General features: G+C 46.7%; 1 protein-coding gene across 2 annotated transcripts in view; it reads right to left on the bottom strand.

Moving 5' to 3' along the window:
• NT5E (5'-nucleotidase ecto) overlaps positions 1-21,899 on the bottom strand; it is a 52,548-nt gene that overhangs the window by 29,703 nt on the left and 946 nt on the right. For both annotated transcript variants that reach the window (XM_036870999.1, XM_036870998.1), the window contains exon 2: positions 3,089-3,311. In XM_036870999.1, coding sequence (XP_036726894.1) covers positions 3,089-3,311 — 223 coding nt within the window. The remainder of the gene's footprint in view (positions 1-3,088; positions 3,312-21,899) is intronic.

A 21,899-nucleotide genomic window follows, 5' to 3' on the forward strand; every position in this document is an offset into this window, starting at 1 on the left:
ACTAAACGTGAAGCTCCAGTGGGCAGGGCTTTTTTGGGGTCAGTATCTCCGATGCCTAGAACAGTGCCTGGCACAGAGGCAAGCTCTCAGGGGGAATGAATCAATGAATAACTGCATAAATGTTTGCTGAGACTTTCAGACAACGCTACCGTCCTCTACTTCAGTGTGGCTGGCAAGAAGAAAGAAAAAAGTTGAGAGAAAGGCCTCTGAGGACAAAGGAATGTGTTCTCCTAACACATCAGAAACCTCACAGGATCGGTCATCTCAACATACAGAAAGCATGGGATATATTTCAGGATATCATGAGGGGAGTGAGAGGAAGTCCATTATCTAGCTAAAATAAATTAAATGTGCTAGAAATACAAATTATACCTGTGGGTCACCAGCACGGGAGGAATGAGGCTGGATTCGGGGTCAGAGATCTGTAGGAGGAGCCGGGCTGCTGGGCTGTGGTCTTGGGAGAAGCAAGTGTCCTGCTCCACCCCTGCCCAGCTCCTGCTCTGGTCCCTGCACGGTGCAGCCTTTCTCTCCTGAGAGCTGCTGGAAAGAGCACGGCCCCTTCGGAGCCCCTGTCTGTTGTAACCTGGTAAAGAACTAAGACGGGGCGCTGTCAGAGTCCCAGACAGGGTGGGCTGAGTTCTGGAGCCCTCTGTCTCTCCACCACCCCACTCCCCTTCTACCTTTTTATTGGTGACAATTTAAAAAAAAATTTTTTTTTAAGTCTTTATTGAATTTGTTACAATACTGCTTCTGTTTTATGTCTTGGTTTTTTGGCTGCGAGGCACGTGGGATCTTAACTCCCAGATCAGGGATCGAACCCTCACCCCCTGCATTGGAAGGCAAAGTCTTAACCACTGGACCACCAGGGAAGTCCCTTTACTGGTGACTATTAAAGGAGGGGTAATGCTTTTCTCCAAATCATGCTGAACTCCTCAGCCTGACAATCCAGTCCTCACCCCCCTTTCTAGCTTTCTCTGCTTAGAACCCATGTTCCAGAAAACTGAACACCCAGCCACTTTGGGACTGTGGTCCCACACCTGCCTGCTCTCATGAGTTCATTCCAGCAACTTTCACTGGGAACCTCCCCTGTGCTGGCACCCAGCAGGTCCCTGTCCTCAGGAGCTTGTGTCCTAGCAGGTGACTCTGACCTCACTCCTGGAATGCCTTTTGCCCCAGATGCTTCGCACACCCTGGAGAGGCCAAGCAAGGTCTTCATTGTGTGTACCTCACCCCCAAGCCGGCCGTCACGTCCTTCGCTCACCGGAACCCCTCCCTCTCCCTCCCTGACTTTGTTTATGACTCTCCTATGGCATTAATTACATGCCGCCTTAAATGAACTCAAAACCCCCTGGATGGAATAGACATTATGGAGACACATAATTATTCAGCTATTCAACACGTCCGCATCTTTAGCCCAAGATCCTCAGCCGGCCACTCTACTGGGTTCCAGATGTTCACTGAGAGGAGACCCAGCTCCGTCCTCAGGCTGCTCCAGTCATGCAGGAAGCCCAGAGCGAGGACAAATGTGACGAGGGGGAGGCGTTTTCTGGGGGTGACGGGGACCCACAGCAGAAGCGCCCCACCCGAGGGCGCCCTGCGGCAACTGGGCCACATTACTCCAGCTCTACCCATGTCGGTGATTGGTCCACTCTGTAATCGCCACCCTGGCCTCTTGGCAGGAAAGCCCCAGGTGGTTCAGAGAGGCAGCATCCCCTGAGCCCCGGGGAAGGTCTGATCAGCCCGCACAGCGATGTCTGCAGGGGTGGGGAGAGGAGGAGGTCAGGCTGGGTGGTGGAGAGCGGCCCGAGACTGTACACCAGGTCCCTCCGGTGGGACCACATCCCTTTGAGGCAGAAGAGCACTCCTAAAACACTTCAAAAGCCAGTGACTCAGCAGAAACTAACACACCATTGTAAAGCAATTATACTCCAATAAAAATATAAAAAAAAAAAAAAAAAAAAAGCCAGTGACTCATCACGTCCGTGGCTGCCCTCTGTGGCTTCACAATGACCTCAGCAACAGCCGGTGACCGTGTGCAAAGGCTTGGTCACCGTGGGATAGACGTCCACCTGCCGCCTGGGGTGCCTGACAAGCCCCAGGTCCCCAGCCGTGGGGAGCGGCCCAGCCCTGCCTCCAAGCCCTGCAGGACCCTCTGGCCCCCAGAGCTGCTCAGGGCCAACCATTGACCTTTTCGTTGTTTCCGATGGCCTGCGACTATTTTAAACAGCAGCAACAAACATGCGACTTCTCTAATTGTTAATTAGATGTCCTTTATCAGTTCATTCTGAACGAAAACCCTTATTTCCCTTTTTTCTTCAAACACGGAAAGAACACTGATTTGGATAATTTAGAAAAAAACATCTTTTTGTTTTTACTGCCAAAGTGGTCCTCTAAAAGTGGCTCAAAAATGTTTTCTGAATGGTCTTAGGGTTATACATATATATATATATATATGTGTGTGTGTGTGTGTGTGTGTGTATAAATAGATATAGCAGATATATATATATATATATATCTCCTGTATAATATATACACATATATATACACACACACAAACACAAGACCATTCAAAAATGTATATATATTTCCCAGAAAGCCAGATACAACAAAGTCATTAAAACTGCAAGAGATAAATAACTAAAAACAGAGAAAGCAGAGTTAACTGGACATGTAATAATCATATTAGAAAAGGAAAGATGAGGTAAATTGAGGTAAAACCCTGGCTCTGGGCTCCCTGCCTCCACAGGAAGAAGGGCATGAGTCACGTGGCTCTCATCCTCCAGTGAGTGACTCTGTACTGTTCAGCTCTGGATATCAACGGCCCTCTCGTCCAATTCTGAATGCACTGAATTAAACAAAGATACTGTTTATGTCAACAAATAAGTTCATTGAGCAGGAGAGCGAATGTCTTTAAGAAGTAACTCAGGGCAACTGGAAGCCACTAGACTGGTTTTTCAGTGTCATCCTAAGAACACACGTGTCCAATACCACACCTTCCTACTTTAACCAATGGTCCAGAAAAATAATGCCAAGCTCTGATTTAGTGCATCTATTTTCAAGCAACAAGTGCTGTAAAAGAAGAAAATACCTGGATTGGAGAGAAAGGGGGTTTCTTTTGAAGTGTATCCAACAATCCCTACAACTTCATTACCAACAGGAAGAATTTTATACGGCGAATAAAGTCCTGATATTTGAGACGCCAGCGGCCCCTTGGCTTTAATGTTTGCACTCAGAATTGGAAATTTGGCCTCTTTGAGGAGTGGATCAATCAGGCCTTCTACACCATTATCAAATTCGTGATTTCCCAGTGCCTGGTAGAAAAGGAAAAGAGAAAAAGAATCAGGTACTCTGGAATTGCCAGTAAAAGCATACTTTAAAGAACATTACCTTGGGGAATTCCCTGGCGGTCCAGTGGTTAGGACTCCGTGCTTTCACTGCTGAGGATGAGGGTTCAATCCCTGGTCGGGGAACTAAGACCCTGCGAGCCACGCGGTGTGGCCAAAGAACAGTTACCCTGGCACAGGGCTCCCAAACCTGGCAGAGCCCTAGGAAGCCGCCTGCATGACCGCTGCCCTCCTAAGGCTCAGAGACTTTATTCTGGGGCCCCGGGGTAGGGCCCAGGGGCATCCAGATCATCAGGCTGGTTTGAAAACTGCTCCCCAGGGCCCGCACCACCTGCTGAAGGTGGCATCAACATGCGTAGGAGTCACCTAGAGACCTGGCTGGGCGTCCACTGTCCTGCCACTCCCAGATCTGGCACAGGTCAAGAGTCTGTATGGGCTCAGAGCCGGGGCTTTGGGAGGGCCTGGCACAGTTTAACACAACCCTTGCTCCCACCTGCTTCCCTCGTTCCCTTTCCTCACTGTTCTGGGACTGGCTATAGGGGGCAAGATGACCACTTTGACGTCTGGCAGCTTCCCCTGGGGTGATGCTAACAAAACACAACATGCCAGCCACCTCCTCAAAGGCCTTCCGCCCCCTTGTCCACGGGCCTCCCGGAAGAAGCCCACCTCCTGGGGGCAAGCACCCACCTGCTCTGGCTGCCAAGGCTGATTTGCTAACTTAGTACTTAAACCAGTGAGTCTCAAACTTTCTCAACACCACACCCGATTTTGCTCCACTTTGAGGGTCATCTGGGAACAGGCCTGGAAGTGCTGGCTGGTGACCCCTCTGTGTAAATGAACCCCCCCCATATTCTCTTACTGCCCCGCCCTTCTCCTTCCTCCACGCTCCCCTCTGCAGCGGCGCGCTCTGCATGCCCGTGGGGTCCTCCCCGCGTGCAGGGCTCCCTGAGCCACTGCGTCCTACCACCTCCACCCTGCTCAGCCCTGGAGCCCCTCACCTGCCTGGCAGGTGCCCCCTGGGTACCTGGGCTCAAAGGGCCATGCGCGTCGTGTCCTCACGTGCACTGTGTTTCCACGGAGAAAGCAGCACAGTGTCTTCATGTTCCCATGTGCCTGTCTCCCCGACCGAACTCAGAATTTCTGAACTTGCCTTTTCCTCCATCTCTGAGTATCTGCTCATTTTTACTTCTTCCTCTAACCTAATTGCTTCCTTCTTAAAGGCTGACCGAGTTAAAGGTTCTCCCAATCTTGGGTAATTGCCTTTTTCTCTTCTATTCTTAGAACATTATGTTTTTTTTCTATGGTGAAATAAGTCTGCCTTATGAGGTTACAATAACTATCTTGCTTAGCTGTAAAGTTTTTTTAAAAAATGAATGTTCCTACAGCTCTTCATGAGAGATTATCCAATAAGTCAGCCGCCTTACACTTTACCATTATATTGCTAGCACTCAGCAACAGCTGAAGTTAGTTTTCCTTTATTTGTCTTGCTTGGTGTCTCCTCCTTGGACTTGAGTGTAATGCCCTGAAAGTGGTGACCTTGGCTGCCTTTTCCCCTCTCTGCCCCGCGGGGAGAGGAGCCCTGATCCGGATGCTTGGAGCGGTGCACGGGTGCCTGAACGATCTCCCTGGCACTCACACCTTCCACTCCAAACTGAACATCTGCTGCCCTGTCTTTTCTCCTGACTCTGCATCTGTCTGTCCGGCTGCCACGTGGACATTGCCCTCCAGGGTCTCACAGGCACCCCAAGCTCACCCGGTTCAAAGCCCCTGCCTCTGGGATTCCCATCTTGGTCCAGGTGCCACCATCTCCCAAGTCAGTACAGCCAGAAGCCCCAGGGCAGCTGAATCCCTCCCCCTCGCTCCCTCTCCCACACCTCCCAGCAGCATCCCTCCCCTTTGGCTAAATGCTCTGGTTCAGCCCACCCCATTGCTCCCACCTGCCTGCGCCCTGGCCACTCCTCCTGGGAACTGCAACAGCTTCCCAGCCGGGCCTCCAGCTGCCGCCATCGCCTTCTCTGAACCATCCTGCATGCATCTTGCTGCCAGAATCATCTTTCTAAAATGCAAATCTGAACTTGTTGGTCCTACCTTAAGGTCCCGCAGAGGCTCCCCACTGCCTTTGTGATAAAGTTCAATGTCCTGAGCTCTTTGAGGTCTGGTCCAGCCTCCCTCTGACACCCACCCCCAGGCAGCAGTCAGGCCTGGCGCCATCACTAACGAGCTGTGATTCAGGCACATTTCTAAACTGCAGCTTCCTCCGGAAGAGCAGTCAATGAATAAAACAAAGGTCGTAATGAAAATGAGCCCGCATTTACTAAGCACTCGCCACACACCATGCAAGGTGAGTTTGCAGAGCAAACCTGGTTTCGTGCTGTGACGTTGGTATTATTACTATCCTCATGTTACAGAGGAGAACTGAGCTCTACAGACATTAAATCAGTCGTTCAAGGTCACACGATTAGTAAGCGGTGGAGCTGGGACCAGAGCCACTTTTGTTTGACTCCAACCTTCTTCACCTCTATGCTTGGATGTAATGGGTTTCGCATAAGGCCTAGTACAGAGTGAGCGCTCGAAAGAAAATCCTGACTACTCGTACTTTTCCATGCTCTCGCTGATCTTTGTCTCTCTGTATACGATAGATAAAAGATGATCGATTGATACATAGATAGGGAGATAGAACATTCCTTTCCCATGCCAGGCCTTTACTACCTTATTCAACTAATGGCCTTAGCTCCTGAAGTCTGATGGTCCTTCTGGAAGAAAGACTTCCCCAAACGCTCATGGTCCTCCCTGAGTTAGCTGTCCTTCTCTGCTCCGATGGTCCCCTCAGGCAGCCCTAGCAGACCCCACAACTGCCCACTGAGTCCCCGTATCACCCAGCACTGTCCCTGGAGCAGAGCATGAATAAATGAATGAGCAGAAAAATCTCCATCAAATGTCCTTCTCCTACACACAGCTGACTCTTCCTACAAAAATCAAGGCAGCAGACGCGCCACGGAGTTGCCTGGGAGTGACCTGGCGCTCACTGCCCTCCTTCCCACCCTCCCCATGGCTCCCCGCTCCCCCCTATCCGGCCCTGGACCTCCAGCAGGACACTTACCCTCAGTAAACAAGTGAAGGAGACACTTGTGAGGATGCCTGTGATCCCAGGTGTTGGGAAAGAGTCTCCACAACCTCAGAGAAACTCCTGGAGAAGCACTGCAACCCTCCCTTCCCCTCACGACCAACCAGCCACCAAGCCCCGTTGCTCCTGCACCGCCCCCTCCAGGGGTCCCCTCCTCTCTGCGCTCCCAATGCCCCACTCTGCCTCTTCGCTCTTCACCCAGACCTTTCCAGAGTCTCTGAGCCGGTCTCTGGTCGCCAGGCTCACACACCTCTCGACCACACCCCGCGGGCCCCCAGAACGCGCGTCCCCAAACACCCACCCGACTGCTTCCAGCGCCGCTGTGAGTCTCTGCGAGACTCCCCACTGCCCGCCGAAATCCCAGTCCTGCCTCCTCGGACGCCTTATGAGCGAGCCCCTCCCTGATCTCCCTGAGCTGTCGTGTTTTTTCTGCCAGACCAGGTGCCCTCAGTTCCAGGAACACTAATCCACCTGCATGCAATGAGCTGCCTTAGATGCAGCTCAAGTGTGAGCTCCGTGAGAAGCCTTCCGTGGCGCCATGACCGCAGATAGCCCTCCTGCCACATCCGTCACGCCTCGCTGCCGCTGCCTGTTCACACATCTTTCTCCCGGAGGCAGGAGTGGTGTTGACTGTCCCAGCGTCCTTGGTGATGTCAGATGAGCGCCTGGCAACAGCGCCCAGCAGGTGTTTACTGAACGGATAGTAAAACCACCTGCTTCTTTCAAATGGGCTCCATTTTCACCTATGATTTGGTAAGTGAGCCGCTGAAACTTTTCAGAAGAAGGCAGGATATAAAAACACTTGGTAAATAGTAGTTAAGTGATACTTAGTTTTAAAACAAGAGAAACCAAATTGCTTGGAAGCAGGTGAACCAGACAGTAAGCTTGGAAGCTTAGCCAACTGCTTCACAATTCACCGCCTGGTCCTCTTATTTCATTTCCTGTGTATGTTCTTTTTTAATTAATTAATTAATTAATTTTGGGCTGTGTTGGATCTTCGTTCCTGCGCGCGGGCTTTCTCTAGTTGCGGCGAGGGGGGGCTACTCTTCGTTGTGATGCCGGCTTCTCCTTGCGGTGGCTTCTCTTGATGCGGAGCCCAGGCTCAGTAGTCGTGGGCTCAGTAGTTGTGGCGTACAGGCTCAGTAGTTGTGGCTCGTGGGCTCTAGAGCACAGGCTCAGTAGTTGTGACGCACAGGCTTAGTTGCTCCGCGGCATGTGGGATCTTCCCGGACCAGGGATCGAACCCATGTCCCCTGCATTAGCATGCGGATTCTTTTTTTTTCTTTTAACATCTTTATTGGAGTATAATTGCTTTACAATTGTGTGCTTTACAATTAGTTTCTGCTTTATAACAAAGTGAATCAGCTATACATATACATATATCCCCATATCTCCTCCCTCTTGCGTCTCTCTCCCACCCTCCCTATCCCACCCCTCTAGGTGGTCACAAATCACCGAGCTGATCTCCCTGTGCTATGCGGCTGCTTCCCACCACCGTGCCACCAGGGAAGTCCCTCCTGTGTTTTAATTTATATTTCCACTAATATCTTATTGGCACTTGTTGGTGAATAGATTTTTAAACAAAGTTTTCTGAACTGTTCAGTGTCTTGTGCGTGCACATGTGAACGTTGTACAGATTTCATGATGGCAGTTGGCAAGAAAATGGAACTTTTTGAAGTCTCTTTCTATTGGAAATCTACCAAGGGGATCAACTCTTTGGTCTATCAAAGGATACCTATAGGGTATCTGAATTAGAAAGGGGACATTTCATAGCCCCAGTTTTGTCTACAAAGAACTGAAAATTACCAGTGAATTTGACATGAGGAAATTTCAAGAAAGAGAAAAAATGTTAAAAACAAAAAAATGACAAAAAGAAATACTAATAGTTAAGACTTTCATGCCACATGGCCAAGCCCTGTTCACACATGAACTCATTCAATTCTTACAATGCTATGAGGTAGGTGCTATTATTTGTCCTTTATAGAGATGGGAAAACTAAGGCACGGGGCTTCCACAGCTAGCAAGCAGCAGAGCTGGGGTCTGAACAAAGCGAGGCTTTAGCATCCGGGACCTTAACTATTCTGCCAAACTGCCGCTAATACAAGCGCCTGTAAACCATGATGTGAAAGAATATATAGGGACTTCCCTGGTGGTCCAGTGGTTAGCACTCCGTGCTTCCAATGCAGGGGGCGCGGGTTTGATCCCTGGTCGGGGAACTAGGATCCCACATGCTACACGGGGCAGCAAAAAAAAAAATTTAAAAAAAATTAGAAAAGAATATATAAAGAAAAGAATGTATATATACATGTACAACTGAATCCCTTTGTTGTACAGCAGTAATGAACACTACATTGTAAATCAACTATACTTCAATAAAAATTATAAAGAAATAAAAAATACAGTTATTATATACAGAATGGCTAAGCAGCAAGGTCCTACTATATGGCACAGAGAACTATGTTCAGTATCCTATGAAAAACCATAATGGAAAAGAATATAAAAAAATACAAGCAGGATTCCCTGGTGGCGCAGTGGTTGAGAATCTGCCTGCCAGTGCAGGGGACATGGGTTCGAGCCCTGGTCTGGGAAGATCCCACACACCGCGGAGCAACTAGGCCCGTGAGCCACAATTACTGAGCCTGCGTGTCTGGAGCCTGTGCTCCGCAACAAGAGAGGCCGCGATAGCGAGAGGCCCGCGCACCGCGATGAAGAGTGGCCTCTACTTGCTGCAACTAGAGAAAGCCCTCGCAGAGAAACGAAGACTCAATGCAACCAAAAATGAAATAAATAAATAAATAAATAAAACTATAAAAAAAAAAAATACAAGCATCTGGAAGGGATGAGTATCATTCAACAACCCGCTGGTTTCTTCCAGGTTTCTACAGTGCCAAGCAACACGGCCCTGGTCCTTGTCCTCAGGAAGGGTAGGGCAGACAGGGAGAGAGCGTGACATAAACACATCCATCCATGCATCCATAAAGCAAGTGGGAACCACAGACGGGGACGTGTGTGAGAGAGCCTGGCAAAGACGCAGGCCCGCCCTGCCAGTTAAAGATGGACAGGGCTCTAGGTGTGAGCTTCACCTGGTCAGGGGACGCTCCCAGGCAAATGACGTCAGCTATATTAACAAATGAGGGGATGAAGACATGAGGGCTGAGATAGTCAAAAATGTTCCAAGTGAAGACAAGAGGCTTAAATCCAGGTGGAAGAAAGACGAAGGAAAGAAGCATTGATTTAAGAGCAGTGCAGGATGCATTACACAGAAGAAAAGAATTTCTGTGTTAATCCGCAGAACTCAATTGTGATAAGGTCAAGAAGCCATATGTCAGAAATTTGCAACACGTGAATTTAGTTAGTCATTTAGACACTAGCTCGTCCCATGAAGGAGTCTGCAGGAAACCCTCTCATTTAAGGGTTAGGGGAGAATCTGGTCTATCACACAACAGGGCTCAGCTGCCAATCACTCAGGGAGACTCAGCAACAACCGTAAGTGGGGAGGATCACAAGATAGGTCTGCTTTGGGTGGTACATTTCTGGCGCTGTGGCCACTTCTGGGGTTGGGTTGCACTCCACACCCCCAGTTTTAGGCCCTGGCAGGTGAATGTGGCATCTGATTGAATAGCAGAAAAGATCCCCGGGCTTAATCCAGCTTACCTGCACCTCAATGTTTGCTGAATGAATGACTGAACAAACAAGTACTGAACAGACAGCATTTCACATTTGCCATAGAAGCTCTCTGTACATGCAAAATACCCATACCATTGTTACCTTTAGAATTACCTGCTCAACTAATTGGGTTCCAGGCAGGTTTAACTACATCTCGGAGCAGCTAGAAGGCTCCAGCCAATGTTTGGATTCTACGTAGAACCAACTATTCAGGTGAGGGAAAAGAAGTGTCAAGAGCATTTTCAGGTTCTGGTTTCACAGCTGAAGAACACAGCCAGGGAGGGAGCTGACACAGCATTCAGAGGTATCTGTGAGTGAAGTGGGGAAAGCTGTCAATCTGCTGTGGGATTTGTTTGGTTCCTTCCCCTTTTCAGTTAAGAAAACACAGATGGCTAGGACAAGATGAGCTAAGAAGCTGCCTTTGCTTCCTCCTCTCCGTGCCTGAGGCTGGTCTCACCCAGCCCAGCTCTGGTGTGGAAACTCAGACTGGAACAGAGGAAGCATAACGTCCGGGACCACAGCCACAGGACAGGGTTGGGGTCGGGGGGTGACTGTTCACATCACTGAGGCCCGAGGATCCACAACCCACTACACACGCACAACTTCTGAGGTCTGAGCTCTAGGAATAACTACCAACTTTCTTTGCTTTTAAAAAGAGAACAACAAAAACCCCACTGCCATTAGATATCTCTTCCAAGCTTCCCAAACCAGCAAGGCTAGTCTGTCTTCCCAGAACATCTGCTTTGTTATTGAAGATAAAGTCATTTAGTTTCCTCGATACGAGAGGCTTTGTAATGAAGCACTTGAATAGAAGGTGACTTCTCTTTGCTTAGGGATTGGTTTTCTGGGGAGGAGGGGAAACATGCCCACTGTTGATTTGGGCATATATGGTACCCGAGCATTGTCTTCTGCAGACAAGATGTTTAGTTGGAGAATCCCTTTGCACAGGTATTAGAATTTCAGTCATTTTTGCTTTGCTTTGCTCCTCCCCCCTCACCCCCTTCATAGGTCCTACCTAGCCTCTTTATGTGGTTAAGAAGGGCTCAGACGGGCATGGTCCCCTCCACTGAACAGTAAGTTTCACCCTGGCAGGTCTTGTTCACTGCCCGAAGCACTTAGCACAGAGCCTGGCACAGGCTAGTGCCTAGTGAATGTTTGTGGACCGAATGAATAAAAGAACCTCAAAGACAACAGGCCTTGAACCTGGGCTCATCATTCTCCCATTTTGGCCACCACTTTCTATTACGAAGAAGGTAACCCTCCATCCAAAATCCTGGGAACCTGTTTGTCTGGAAGCAGGGGCCACCTGCAGGTACCTGGGAGAAGACCCAAGCCATCCCTCCACAAGGAAACAGCTGCCATGAAAGGGACTGTGAAGGGGAAGTAAGAGCGTTGTCAGGCAAACTTAGACTTGTGTGTAAAATTCAGTCCCAGCACAAACCGGGCTATGTTGGCAGATTAGAAGCAAGACAGACGCCGGGCAGGGGCTGAGGCGCTGAGAAATGACATGGGCAGACCACCCTCTCCAAATGCCCTGTTTCATAGTGGAGGAATCTGCTGCCCACACCCACATAGATAATGACCTGCAAAAGCCAAGAAGTAAAACCTGGGTGTCCTGAGGTCCTGCCCAGATCTCTTTCCACCGCTTCTGTCTGCCACAGCCCTACAGGGGACAAGCATGTCCAGTAAGTTCAGGAAACGCCTTTAGCTGGAAATAACAGGCTTCAGCTGTTAGGGGGTAAGCTTACTACACCTCTGTACTCCTGAGGTGCAGTGTTAAACACTGCTGACTCTCCCCGTGTCCGCGGCTTGAACCCTCTTAGTCACCTTTTGATTATAACCTCTCCTGAGCCACTGCTGCCGACAGAAGGTGACCGTGGCCAGCACCGTGCAAAGAACTTTCCATGCATTATCATCTCCTTTAAACCCCACAGCAATCTATGGGGGGAAGACCGCCATCACACCCACCTTACTCCTGCAGAAAGGAAGGCTCCACGAGATCCAAGAACCTGCTCACAGCCCATAGATTTTAAGTGGTAGAAGGGGGACCTGATCCCAGACAGTCACCCCGAGTTCACCCTCACAGCCCTGTGCCACACTGCCTGCCTACTGACACTGGTCCCGGTGGCTTCAGCCTTTCTTTCCCCGTCACCGTAGTTCCGAACCGGAGTCCCCCTAAAACCGAGTTCCCTTACTGAGTTTATGATTAATCTCTCTGTTCAAAACTTTATTCCCTTTCTTGTCCCCTGTGACCTCAACCACGTGCTAACTGAACAGTAATCAACCAGAGTCAGAGGAGGAAGATTGCCCGTTGTAGATTTCATCATTAACGTACAAACTCAGGTTGTTCTCCTAACAGGCCCTGGAGCCATGGACCACCTGGGCAGAGAATCCTAAACCGGAGACATTCTGACTCCAGAAACCGCAATTAAGAAATGTCACAAGACATGTCACAAGACAATGAATAATCCCAGCTTCTTTGTTCATCCCCTTTAAAAACACCCCTAACTCAAAGACTAATCTGGAGTGGATCTGAGGCTCATTTCCCAGTCCCTTGCTTGGCGCCCTGCAATAAACCCTGACTTTGACGCAAACTCCTGCTGTCAGAGTTTGGCTTTCTGTGCCGTGGGCACATGAGCACTTTGCCCGGTTGCATTCAGGCCCCATCATCTCCCACCTAGACCACTGCCCAGCCCCTTCTCCCCTCCTCTTCTCTGGAATCTTCGCCCTCCCATCCATTTCTGCTCATCTTCCAAAACTAGGATTTCCTTCTGTTGCCGGGAGGTGTCTTCTCACATCAACCAGTTCTCTAGTTCTCTACGGTTACCAACTGGGTGTCCAACAATTCAATTCCATTTTGACACTGTCTACCTGGAGTGAGCATCAGATCACAAATCCCGGGCTCAGAGTCACAAGCCTGCCCCTTCAGATGCCAGCTGCAAGTCTTGGGTCACTTGTACTTCTGACCCATCAGCTATAAGTCAGGGATTCCCACAAGCCCCTCCACAGGCTTGATAATTTGCTAGAACCACTCACAGAACACAGGAAAGTGCTTTGGTTACTGTTACTGGTGTATTTTAAAGGATACAACTCAAGAACAGCCAAATGGAAGACATGCATGGTACAAGATGTACAAGTAGAGGGGTGCACGCGGCCTCTTTGAGCACACCACACTCCCGGCACCTCAATGTGTTCACCATTTAGGAATTTTTATGGAGCTTTCATCACACTGACATGATTGATTAAATCACTGACAACTGGTGATTAGTTCAATCTCCGGGCCCCCTCCCCTCCCCAGAGGTTGAAAGTTCCTACCCTCTAATCCTGGCTTGGTCTTTCTGGCCACCAGCCCTCATTCTGAAGCTGCCTAGGGGTTCCCAGCTATCAATCACCTCATTAGCATACAAAGGACACTCATCACTCATCCTCAAGAGTTTGGGGAGCTATGTGCCAGGAACTGCAGACAAAGACAAAATATTTATTTTTTATTAACCACAGTCCCTCTACTCGGAAACCTCCAGTGGCTCCCCATGACAACAAAGCAGAGCCCACACTTTTCAGGGTGGCCTGTAAACCATACACAATCTCATCTCCCCTGATTCCTGCCACCTTGCTCTGGTCCGGGCTGATCCATCTTGCAGATTCCTGCCTCTGCACCTGTGCCTCATCCTCCTGCCCCTTCACTAAATCAAAATGGAATCAAGGGACTTCCCTGGTGGTCCAGTGATAAAGAATCTGCTTTCCAATGCAGGGGTCGCGGGTTCGATCCCTGGGCAGGGAACTAAGATCCCATGTGCCGCGGGGCAACGAAGCCTGCGCACCACAACTTCTGAGCCTGCACGCCTCAACTAGAGAGCCTGTGTGCCACAAACTACAGAGTCCATGCACCCTGGAGCCCGTGCGCCACAACTAGAAAGAGAAATCCCACACGCCACAACTAGAGAGAAGCCCGTGCACCACAACTACAGAGAAGCCTGTGCACCGTGACAAAGACCCGACGCAGCCAAAAAAAATTTGTTTAAAAAAGAAAATAAATAGAGAGAAGCTCACGCGGGTCAATGAAGACCCAACACAGCCAAAAATAAATAAATAAACAAAAAAATAAATAAATAAAATAAATTTTAAAAAATGGAATCAAAACATTTCTTAGGACACCATTGGTTTAGAGATGTGAGGAATCTCAGATTTTACAGATGAGGAACTGATGACCCAGACTGCTGAATGGCATAGCCCCAGATTATAGATTCATTATCTCTCAAAGGCAGAGAGAACGGTACCCATCTCTGAATTCCGGGGACGAGCGCTGGGGATGACAAGCTCCAAATGAACAAAGTCTTGTGTAAACTTTCAAAAGCACAAACCACACACACACACACACACACACACACACACACACACAAAACAAAAATTAATTTGATATATACCAAGTGGAGGATTTCTGATCAATGAAAAGACACTACGGACAAAATTACTAAACCTAAATAGAAGATATTTGCAATGTCTAAAATTGATTACAGATCAACACTTAGAATTCCTGAAAATCAGGAAAAATAGAGCAAACCTAATTTTTAAAAAAAGAGCAAAGTATGTGAACATGCAATTAGGGAAGAGGAAACCCTCAAAGTTAACAAACATATCAAATTCACTAGTTATTAGAAAAATACAAGATCAAACAATGAGATGTCATTTTACACCTCCTGGAAAGCTGGAGAATGATGCAAAGCGGGGGTAAGGATGCGGGGGTCGCATCTGCCTGGGGGTGGGTGTGGTGAGTAGAGGGCTCCAGGAAAGCAATCTGGCGGTCCTTACAGTACAGTCGCTGTGGCCAGCAATGCTGCCCTTGGGTATGGATCCCAAAGAAATCCTCCCAGGCGGGACCTGCAGGAGGCTGTTTGGGGCAGCACATTTGTGGAACTGCAGCACGATGTGTGCGATCTCCAAACCCATCCTGGGGGAGCAGATGCTAAAATGTGTGGAGGTCTCCATGGAGCACAATGCACAGTGTACGTATGGGGTAGATACGGAGTGACACCGCTCGATGAGGAAACATTAAGAATAGCTCATGGGGAGGGGGAGGGGTAAGCTGTGACAAAGTGAGAGAGTGGCATGGACATATATACACTACCAAATGTAAAATAGATAGCTAGTGGGAAGCAGCCACATAGCACAGGGAGATCAGCTCGGTGCTTTGTGACCACCTAGAGGGGTGGGATCGGGAGGGTGGGAGGGAGGGAGACGCAAGAGGGAAGAGATATGGGAACATATGTATAACTGATTCACTTTGTTATAAAGCAGAAACTAACACACCATTGTAAAGCAATTATACTCCAATAAAGATGTTTAAAAAAAAAAAAAAAAAAGAATAGCTCAGTCCAAAAAAAATAATAATCAAACCTCGGGTGAGCCTTGCAAATACAAACTGCTACATGGTGTTACGTGATTAGCATTTAAAAATAATTTTTTTAAATACAAATTTTTTTAAAAAGGTAAAAAAAAATTAGTTCAGACAATGGGACTTAGAAGAGATGGTGGAGGGGCTGGAGGAGGGTGGTAGGTTGTGCGGGGCAGTCAGAATCAGATAAACTGAGAGCTGAAAACTCAAACCTCCATTCCTCACAACTTTTGCTTTTTTTGGCAGGGCACATGGAGCTAACCTTTACTGAGTACTCTGAGCCAGGAGGGTGCTAGGGATTTTTACATTTATTTTATTTATTTATTTATTTATTTTTTAAACATCTTTATTGAAGTATAATTGCCTTACAATGGTGTGTTAGCTTCTGCTTTATAACAAAGTGAATCAGTTATACACATACAATATGTTCCCATATCTCTTCCCTCTTGCATCTCCCTCCCTCCCACCCTCCCCATCCCACCCCTCTAGGTGGTCACAAAGCACCGAGCTGATCTCCCTGTGTTATGTGGCTGCTTCCCACTAGCTATCTATTTTACATTTGGTAGTGTATATATGTCCATGACACTCTCTTACCCTGTCACATCTCACCCCACCCCCTCCCCATATCCTCAAGTCCATTCTCTAGTAGGTCTGTGTCTTTATTCCCGTCTTGCCACTAGGTTCTTCATGGCTTTTTTTTTTTTTCCCTTAGATTCCGTATATATGTGTTAGCATACTGTATTTGTTTTTCTCTTTCTGACTTACTTCACTCTGTATGACAGACTCTAACTCCATCCACCTCATTACAAATACCTCCATTTCATTTCTTTTTATGGCTGAGTAATATTCCATTGTATATATGTGCCACATCTTCTTTATCCATTCATCTGTCGATGGACATTTAGGTTGCTTCCATGTCCTGGTTATTGTAAATAGAGCTGCAATGAACATTTTGGTACATGACTCTTTTTGACCTATGGTTTTCTCAGGGTATATGCCCAGTAGTGGGATTGCTGGGTCGTATGGTAGTTCTATTTGTAGTTTTTTAAGGAACCTCCATACTGTTCTCCATAGTGGCTGTATCAGTTTACATTCCCACCAACAGTGCAAGAGTGTTCCCTTTCCTCCACACCCTCTCCAGCATTTATTGTTTCTAGATTTTTTGATGATGGCCATTCTGACCGGTGTGAGATGATATCTCATTGTAGTTTTGATTTGCATTTCTCTAATGATTAATGATGTTGAGCATTCTTTCATGTGTCTGTAGGCCATCTGTATATCTTCTTTGGAGAAATGTCTATTTAGGTCTTCTGCCCATTTTTGGATTGGGTTGTTCGTTTTTTTGTTATTGAGCTGCATGAGCTGCTTGTAAATCTTGGAGATTAATCCTTTGTCGGTTGCTTCATTTGCAAATATTTTCTCCCATTCTGAGGGTTGTCTTTTGGTCTTGTTTATGGTTTCCTTTGCTGTGCAAAAGCTTTTAAGTTTCATTAGGTCCCATTTGTTTATTTGTGTTCTTATTTCCATTTCTCTGGGAGCTGGGTCAAAAAGAATCTTGCTGTGATGTATGTCATAGAGTGTTCTGCCTATGTTTTCCTCTAAGAGTTTGATAGTGTCTGGCCTTACACTTAGGTCTTTAATCCATTTTGAGTTTATTTTTGTGCATGGTGTCAGGGAGTGTTCTAATTTCATACTTGTACATGTTATCTGTCCAATTTTCCCAGCACCACTTATTGAAGAGGCTGTCTTTTCTCCACTGTATATTCTTGCCTCCTTTATCAAAGATAAGGTGACCATATGTGCGTGGGTTTATCTCTGGGCTTTCTATCCTGTTCCATTGATCTATATTTCTGTTTTTGTGCCAGTACCAAACTGTCTTGATTACTGAAGCTTTGTAATATAGTCTGAAGTCAGGGAGTCTGATTCCTCCAGCTCCATTTTTCGTTCTCAAGATTGCTTTGGCTATTCGGGGTCTTTTGTGTTTCCATACAAATTGTGAGATTTTTTGTTCTAGTTCTGTGAAAAATGCCAGTGGTAGTTTGATAGGGATTGCATTGAATCTGTAGATTGCTTTGGGTAGTAGAGTCATTTTCACAATGTTGATTCTTCCAATCCAGGAACATGGTATATCTCTCCATCTATTTGTATCATCTTTAATTTCTTTCATCAGTGTCTTATAATTTTCTGCATACAGGTCTTTTGTCTCCTTAGGTAGGTTTATTCCTAGATATTTTATTCTTTTTGTTGCAATGGTAAACGGGAGTGTTTTCTTAATTTCACTTTCAGATTTTTCGTCATTAGTGTATAGGAATGCAAGAGATTTCTGTGCATTAATTTTGTATCCTGCTACTTTACCAAATTCATTGATTAGCTCTAGGAGTTTTCTGGTAGCATCTTTAGGATTCTCTATGTATAGTATCATGTCATCTGCAAATAGTGACAGCTTTACTTCTTCTTTTCCGATTTGGATTCCTTTTATTTCTTTGTCTTCTCTGATTGCTGTGGCTAACACTTCCAAAACTATGTTGAATAATAGTGGTGAGAGTGGGCAACCTTGTCTTGTTCCTGATCTTAGTGGAAATGGTTTCAGTTTTTCACCATTGAGGACAATGTTGGCTGTGGGTTTGTCATATATGGCCTTTATTATGTTGAGGAAAGTTCCCTCTATGCCTACTTTCTGCAGGGCTTTTATCATAAATGGGTGTTGAATTTTGTTGAAAGCTTTCTCTGCATCTATTGAGATGATCATATGGTTTTTCTCCTTCAATTTGTTAATATGGTGTATCACATTGATTGATTTGCGTATATTGAAGAATCCTTGCATTCCTGGGATAAACCCCACTTGATCATGGTGTATGACCCTTTTAATGTGCTGTTGGATTCTGTTTGCTAGTATTTTGTTGAGGATTTTTGCATCTATGTTCATCAGTGATATTGGCCTGTAGTTTTCTTTCTTTGTGACATCTTTGTCTGGTTTTGGTATCAGGGTGATGGTGGCCTCGTAGAATGAGTTTGGGAGTGTTCCTCCCTCTGCAATATTTTGGAAGAGTTTGAGAAGGATAGGTGTTAGCTCTTCTCTAAATGTTTGATAGAATTCACCTGTGAAACCATCTGGTCCTGGGCTTTTGTTTGTTGGAAGGTTTTTAATCACAGTTTCAATTTCAGTGCTTGTGATTGGTCTGTTCATATTTTCTATTTCTTCCTGGTTCAGTCTTGGCAGTTTGTGCATTTCTAAGAATCTGTCCATTTCTTCCAGGTTGTCCATTTTATTGGCATAGAGTTGCTTGTAGTAATCTCTCATGATCTTTTGTATTTCTGCAGTGTCAGTGGTTACTTCTCCTTTTTCATTTCTAATTCTATTGATTTGAGTCTTCTCCCTGTTTCTCTTGATGAGTCTGGCTAATGGTTTATCAATACAAACACATGGAGGCTACACAATACACTACTTAATAACGAAGTGATCACTGAAGAAATCAAAGGGGAAATCAAAAAATACCTAGAAACAAATGACAATGGAGATACGACGACCCAAAACCTATGGGACGCAGCATAAGCAGTGCTAAGAGGGAAGTTTATAGCAATACAAGCCTACCTCAAGAAACAGGAAACATCTCGAATAAACAACCTAACCTTGCACCTAAAGCAATTAGAGAAAGAAGAACAAAAAAACCCCAAAGCCAGCAGAAGGAAAGAAATTATAAAGATCAGGTCAGAAATAAATGAAAAAGAAATGAAGGAAACAATAGCAAAAATCAATGAAACTAAAAGCGGGTTCTTTGAGTACATTTATTATCTCATGTATCGCTTGCAAAACTCCTACACCGTTGGGTAGGGGTGGTCCCTCCTGTTTTGCAGTTGGAAACAGGACGCTCAGAGAAAGCAACGTGCTAAACTCACATGGTGATGCACATCGGATGCGTATCTGAGCTGTCTTCCTGTCCCTCTGCCAATACAGCGACACCAACTAGCGACTTGTGACATTCTCCCTCTAGAGTTTTCTGCCTGGCAGCTGGGTCCAGGGGTCTCCCCCAGGCTTGCCCTAGGCTCCAGAGCTATCAGAACCCCTCCAGCTCTCTCCCTGGGACACGCGGGTCCAGAGGTCTAGGGAACTCCTGAGGTTAAGCTAGATTCTAGTAGCTTCCTCTTTGCCCTCCAGACCCACGCATCCTTAGATGTGGCTCCTCGAACCAGGTCCAGTTTCTAGAAAACTGGAGATGCCCCTGCACAACTGTTTTCCACCCTGATCTAAATCTCCAGCTTCCTGGGAGTCAAGATGTAGCGGCAGGTGGGTGGGCGTGGGAGGAACATTAACAGCAGAACAGCGATAAATTCCCCAAGAGCAGTATAAGCAAAATGACAGTGAAAAACCTCTGTAAACCCAGAACACGGCAGAGCTTTGTTAAAGCAACACGAGAACTAGGATTTTATGCAGGTCAAATCATGTTTGTCAAACCCCAGAACTGCACAGAGTAAGTCTAATAAGATGCTATCAGGACCCCGGCTGTTGACCCTCCTCCCCCTCCTTACCCCCTGCCAACATTATATAAGCTGCCCAGTTTTCCTCAGGCCCCAGTCCAATTATTCTTAGTGAAATTGAAAAGAAAGTAATTCCATCCAATAGAAAGTATTCTAAAAGGTCCCGGTGGTGATGGGCTGTAACTTGCAGCAGACTGCTTCGGCTTTACCCAGCATCCTGTCACAAACACTTGATATGATGACTAACACCGTGAGCTTAATTTGACTTAAAGAGAAAAACATTATTATTCAGGAAAACTAAGAATTATCCATCTTTTTTTCACCAAAAAGAGTCTACACAACTGTGGAGAAAAGAGTGTCACAAAAAGAAAAGTTTAGAAAGTTGTGGTTTATACATGAAATCAAAACAAACTTACGTAAGGTTTATTCTTCCTCAGAGGAAATGGCAACGTAGGCTAGTAACAAGTCAATTTTATAAATATTTATTCTGTTGTTACCTTAGGGCAAAGCATCAGGCAGGTTGAGCTGCGGAGATAAGAACGCTAAGAGGCCACATACGGAATTATTGAGACCCACGATTCTTTGGTGGAGTCCAGATGCTGGCGAGCTCCCCAGATAAACTCTGGGGCTCAGGGGTCCCTTTGTATTGCTGCTGCTTTGAGCATCCCTGATAACCTTAAAACCAACGATCAGAATGGAGAGGAGAGCTCTCTGCCCTTCTCTCATCTCTCTACAATGGGCTTTCTTGGAAAAAACTCCCCAAACAAAACAACTCTACCCTCTTATCTTTTCCTGTCCTCCTCTCTCCAAGTTTCCAGGGGGGGGGGGGGAAATACAGCACTGTGCTTTGCTGACCTCTGTGCTCTTCTGATACAAAGTGTGCCATTAGCCCTCTGTATTCCAGCCTGTACCATACCTCTCCCTGCCTTCCAGATGCACACACATGGACTTCACAGATTTCCCTGGACCCCTGCTCTGTTCTTCTTCTAAAGCTCCTAGGATTTCTTGCCCCCAGTTTCTCCACGGAATCCCTTTACTCTAGGATTTTACACAGGGTTAAACTTGGTGCTGGTTTGACTTACAAAAGTCATACCTATTTATTACTGTGTAACTCCTCTCTGCTCCTTTTCTAGAATTCAGTCTAACAAATAAGGCATCACCTTTAACAGAGCACTGGGGAACTTGGACTTAAACTCTTGCACATGTTTTAAGAGCCTCTCATCTCTTAAGTTGGACTCTCTTCCTAAATCTCTTCTGCTAAACTGGTTTTACTGCAATCCTTTGAAACCCAGTGTTTTCAGCATTTTGGCCTCCTCTGGAAGTTTCTTTCTGTGTTTAAACCTCTACAGCAGGGTCTGGTAATAATAAGAACTAACATTTAAAGAGGCCATACTATGTGCCAGGCAATCCTTTGAAGTAGATAGAATTATTACCCCCGTATTATAGAGGCAGGAACTGAGGCAGAGAGAAAGTCAATTGCACACAGAAGGTGCCCAGCCTTTTCCCCAAGGCTGCCAGCTTAAATATGCTTAAGCTGCGGGGTCAAAGGGCTCTGGAGTCCATTCTTAATCTGTCTCCCTATTCTGGAGCTGGGTGACCTGGATAATGCACTCAACCTCTTTGACCCTGAGTTAGTTTCACTTCCAATTATTGGTAAATCGAGATAAAGCATTCTTCGAAAGACCGAGCAGTAAATGAGAGGTTCGTGACGAGTCTGCCTCGGTCCCAGGCACTGGATAACTGGGGTCCCACGCACCCCAGCGGAACGCCCTCACTGGCAGGGCTGGGACCCGCTCCTCGAAATGCCCCATCTCACGGTGAGGGTGCTGCAACATTAGTCCGTTTAAGACGAATCGGCCAAGGGACGTCTATGTCTGCGTCCACCTGGCACACTTAC

Source organism: Balaenoptera musculus, chromosome 12 (genome assembly GCF_009873245.2).
Source record: "Balaenoptera musculus isolate JJ_BM4_2016_0621 chromosome 12, mBalMus1.pri.v3, whole genome shotgun sequence".
In the NCBI taxonomy this organism is placed as follows: Eukaryota; Metazoa; Chordata; class Mammalia; order Artiodactyla; family Balaenopteridae; genus Balaenoptera; species Balaenoptera musculus.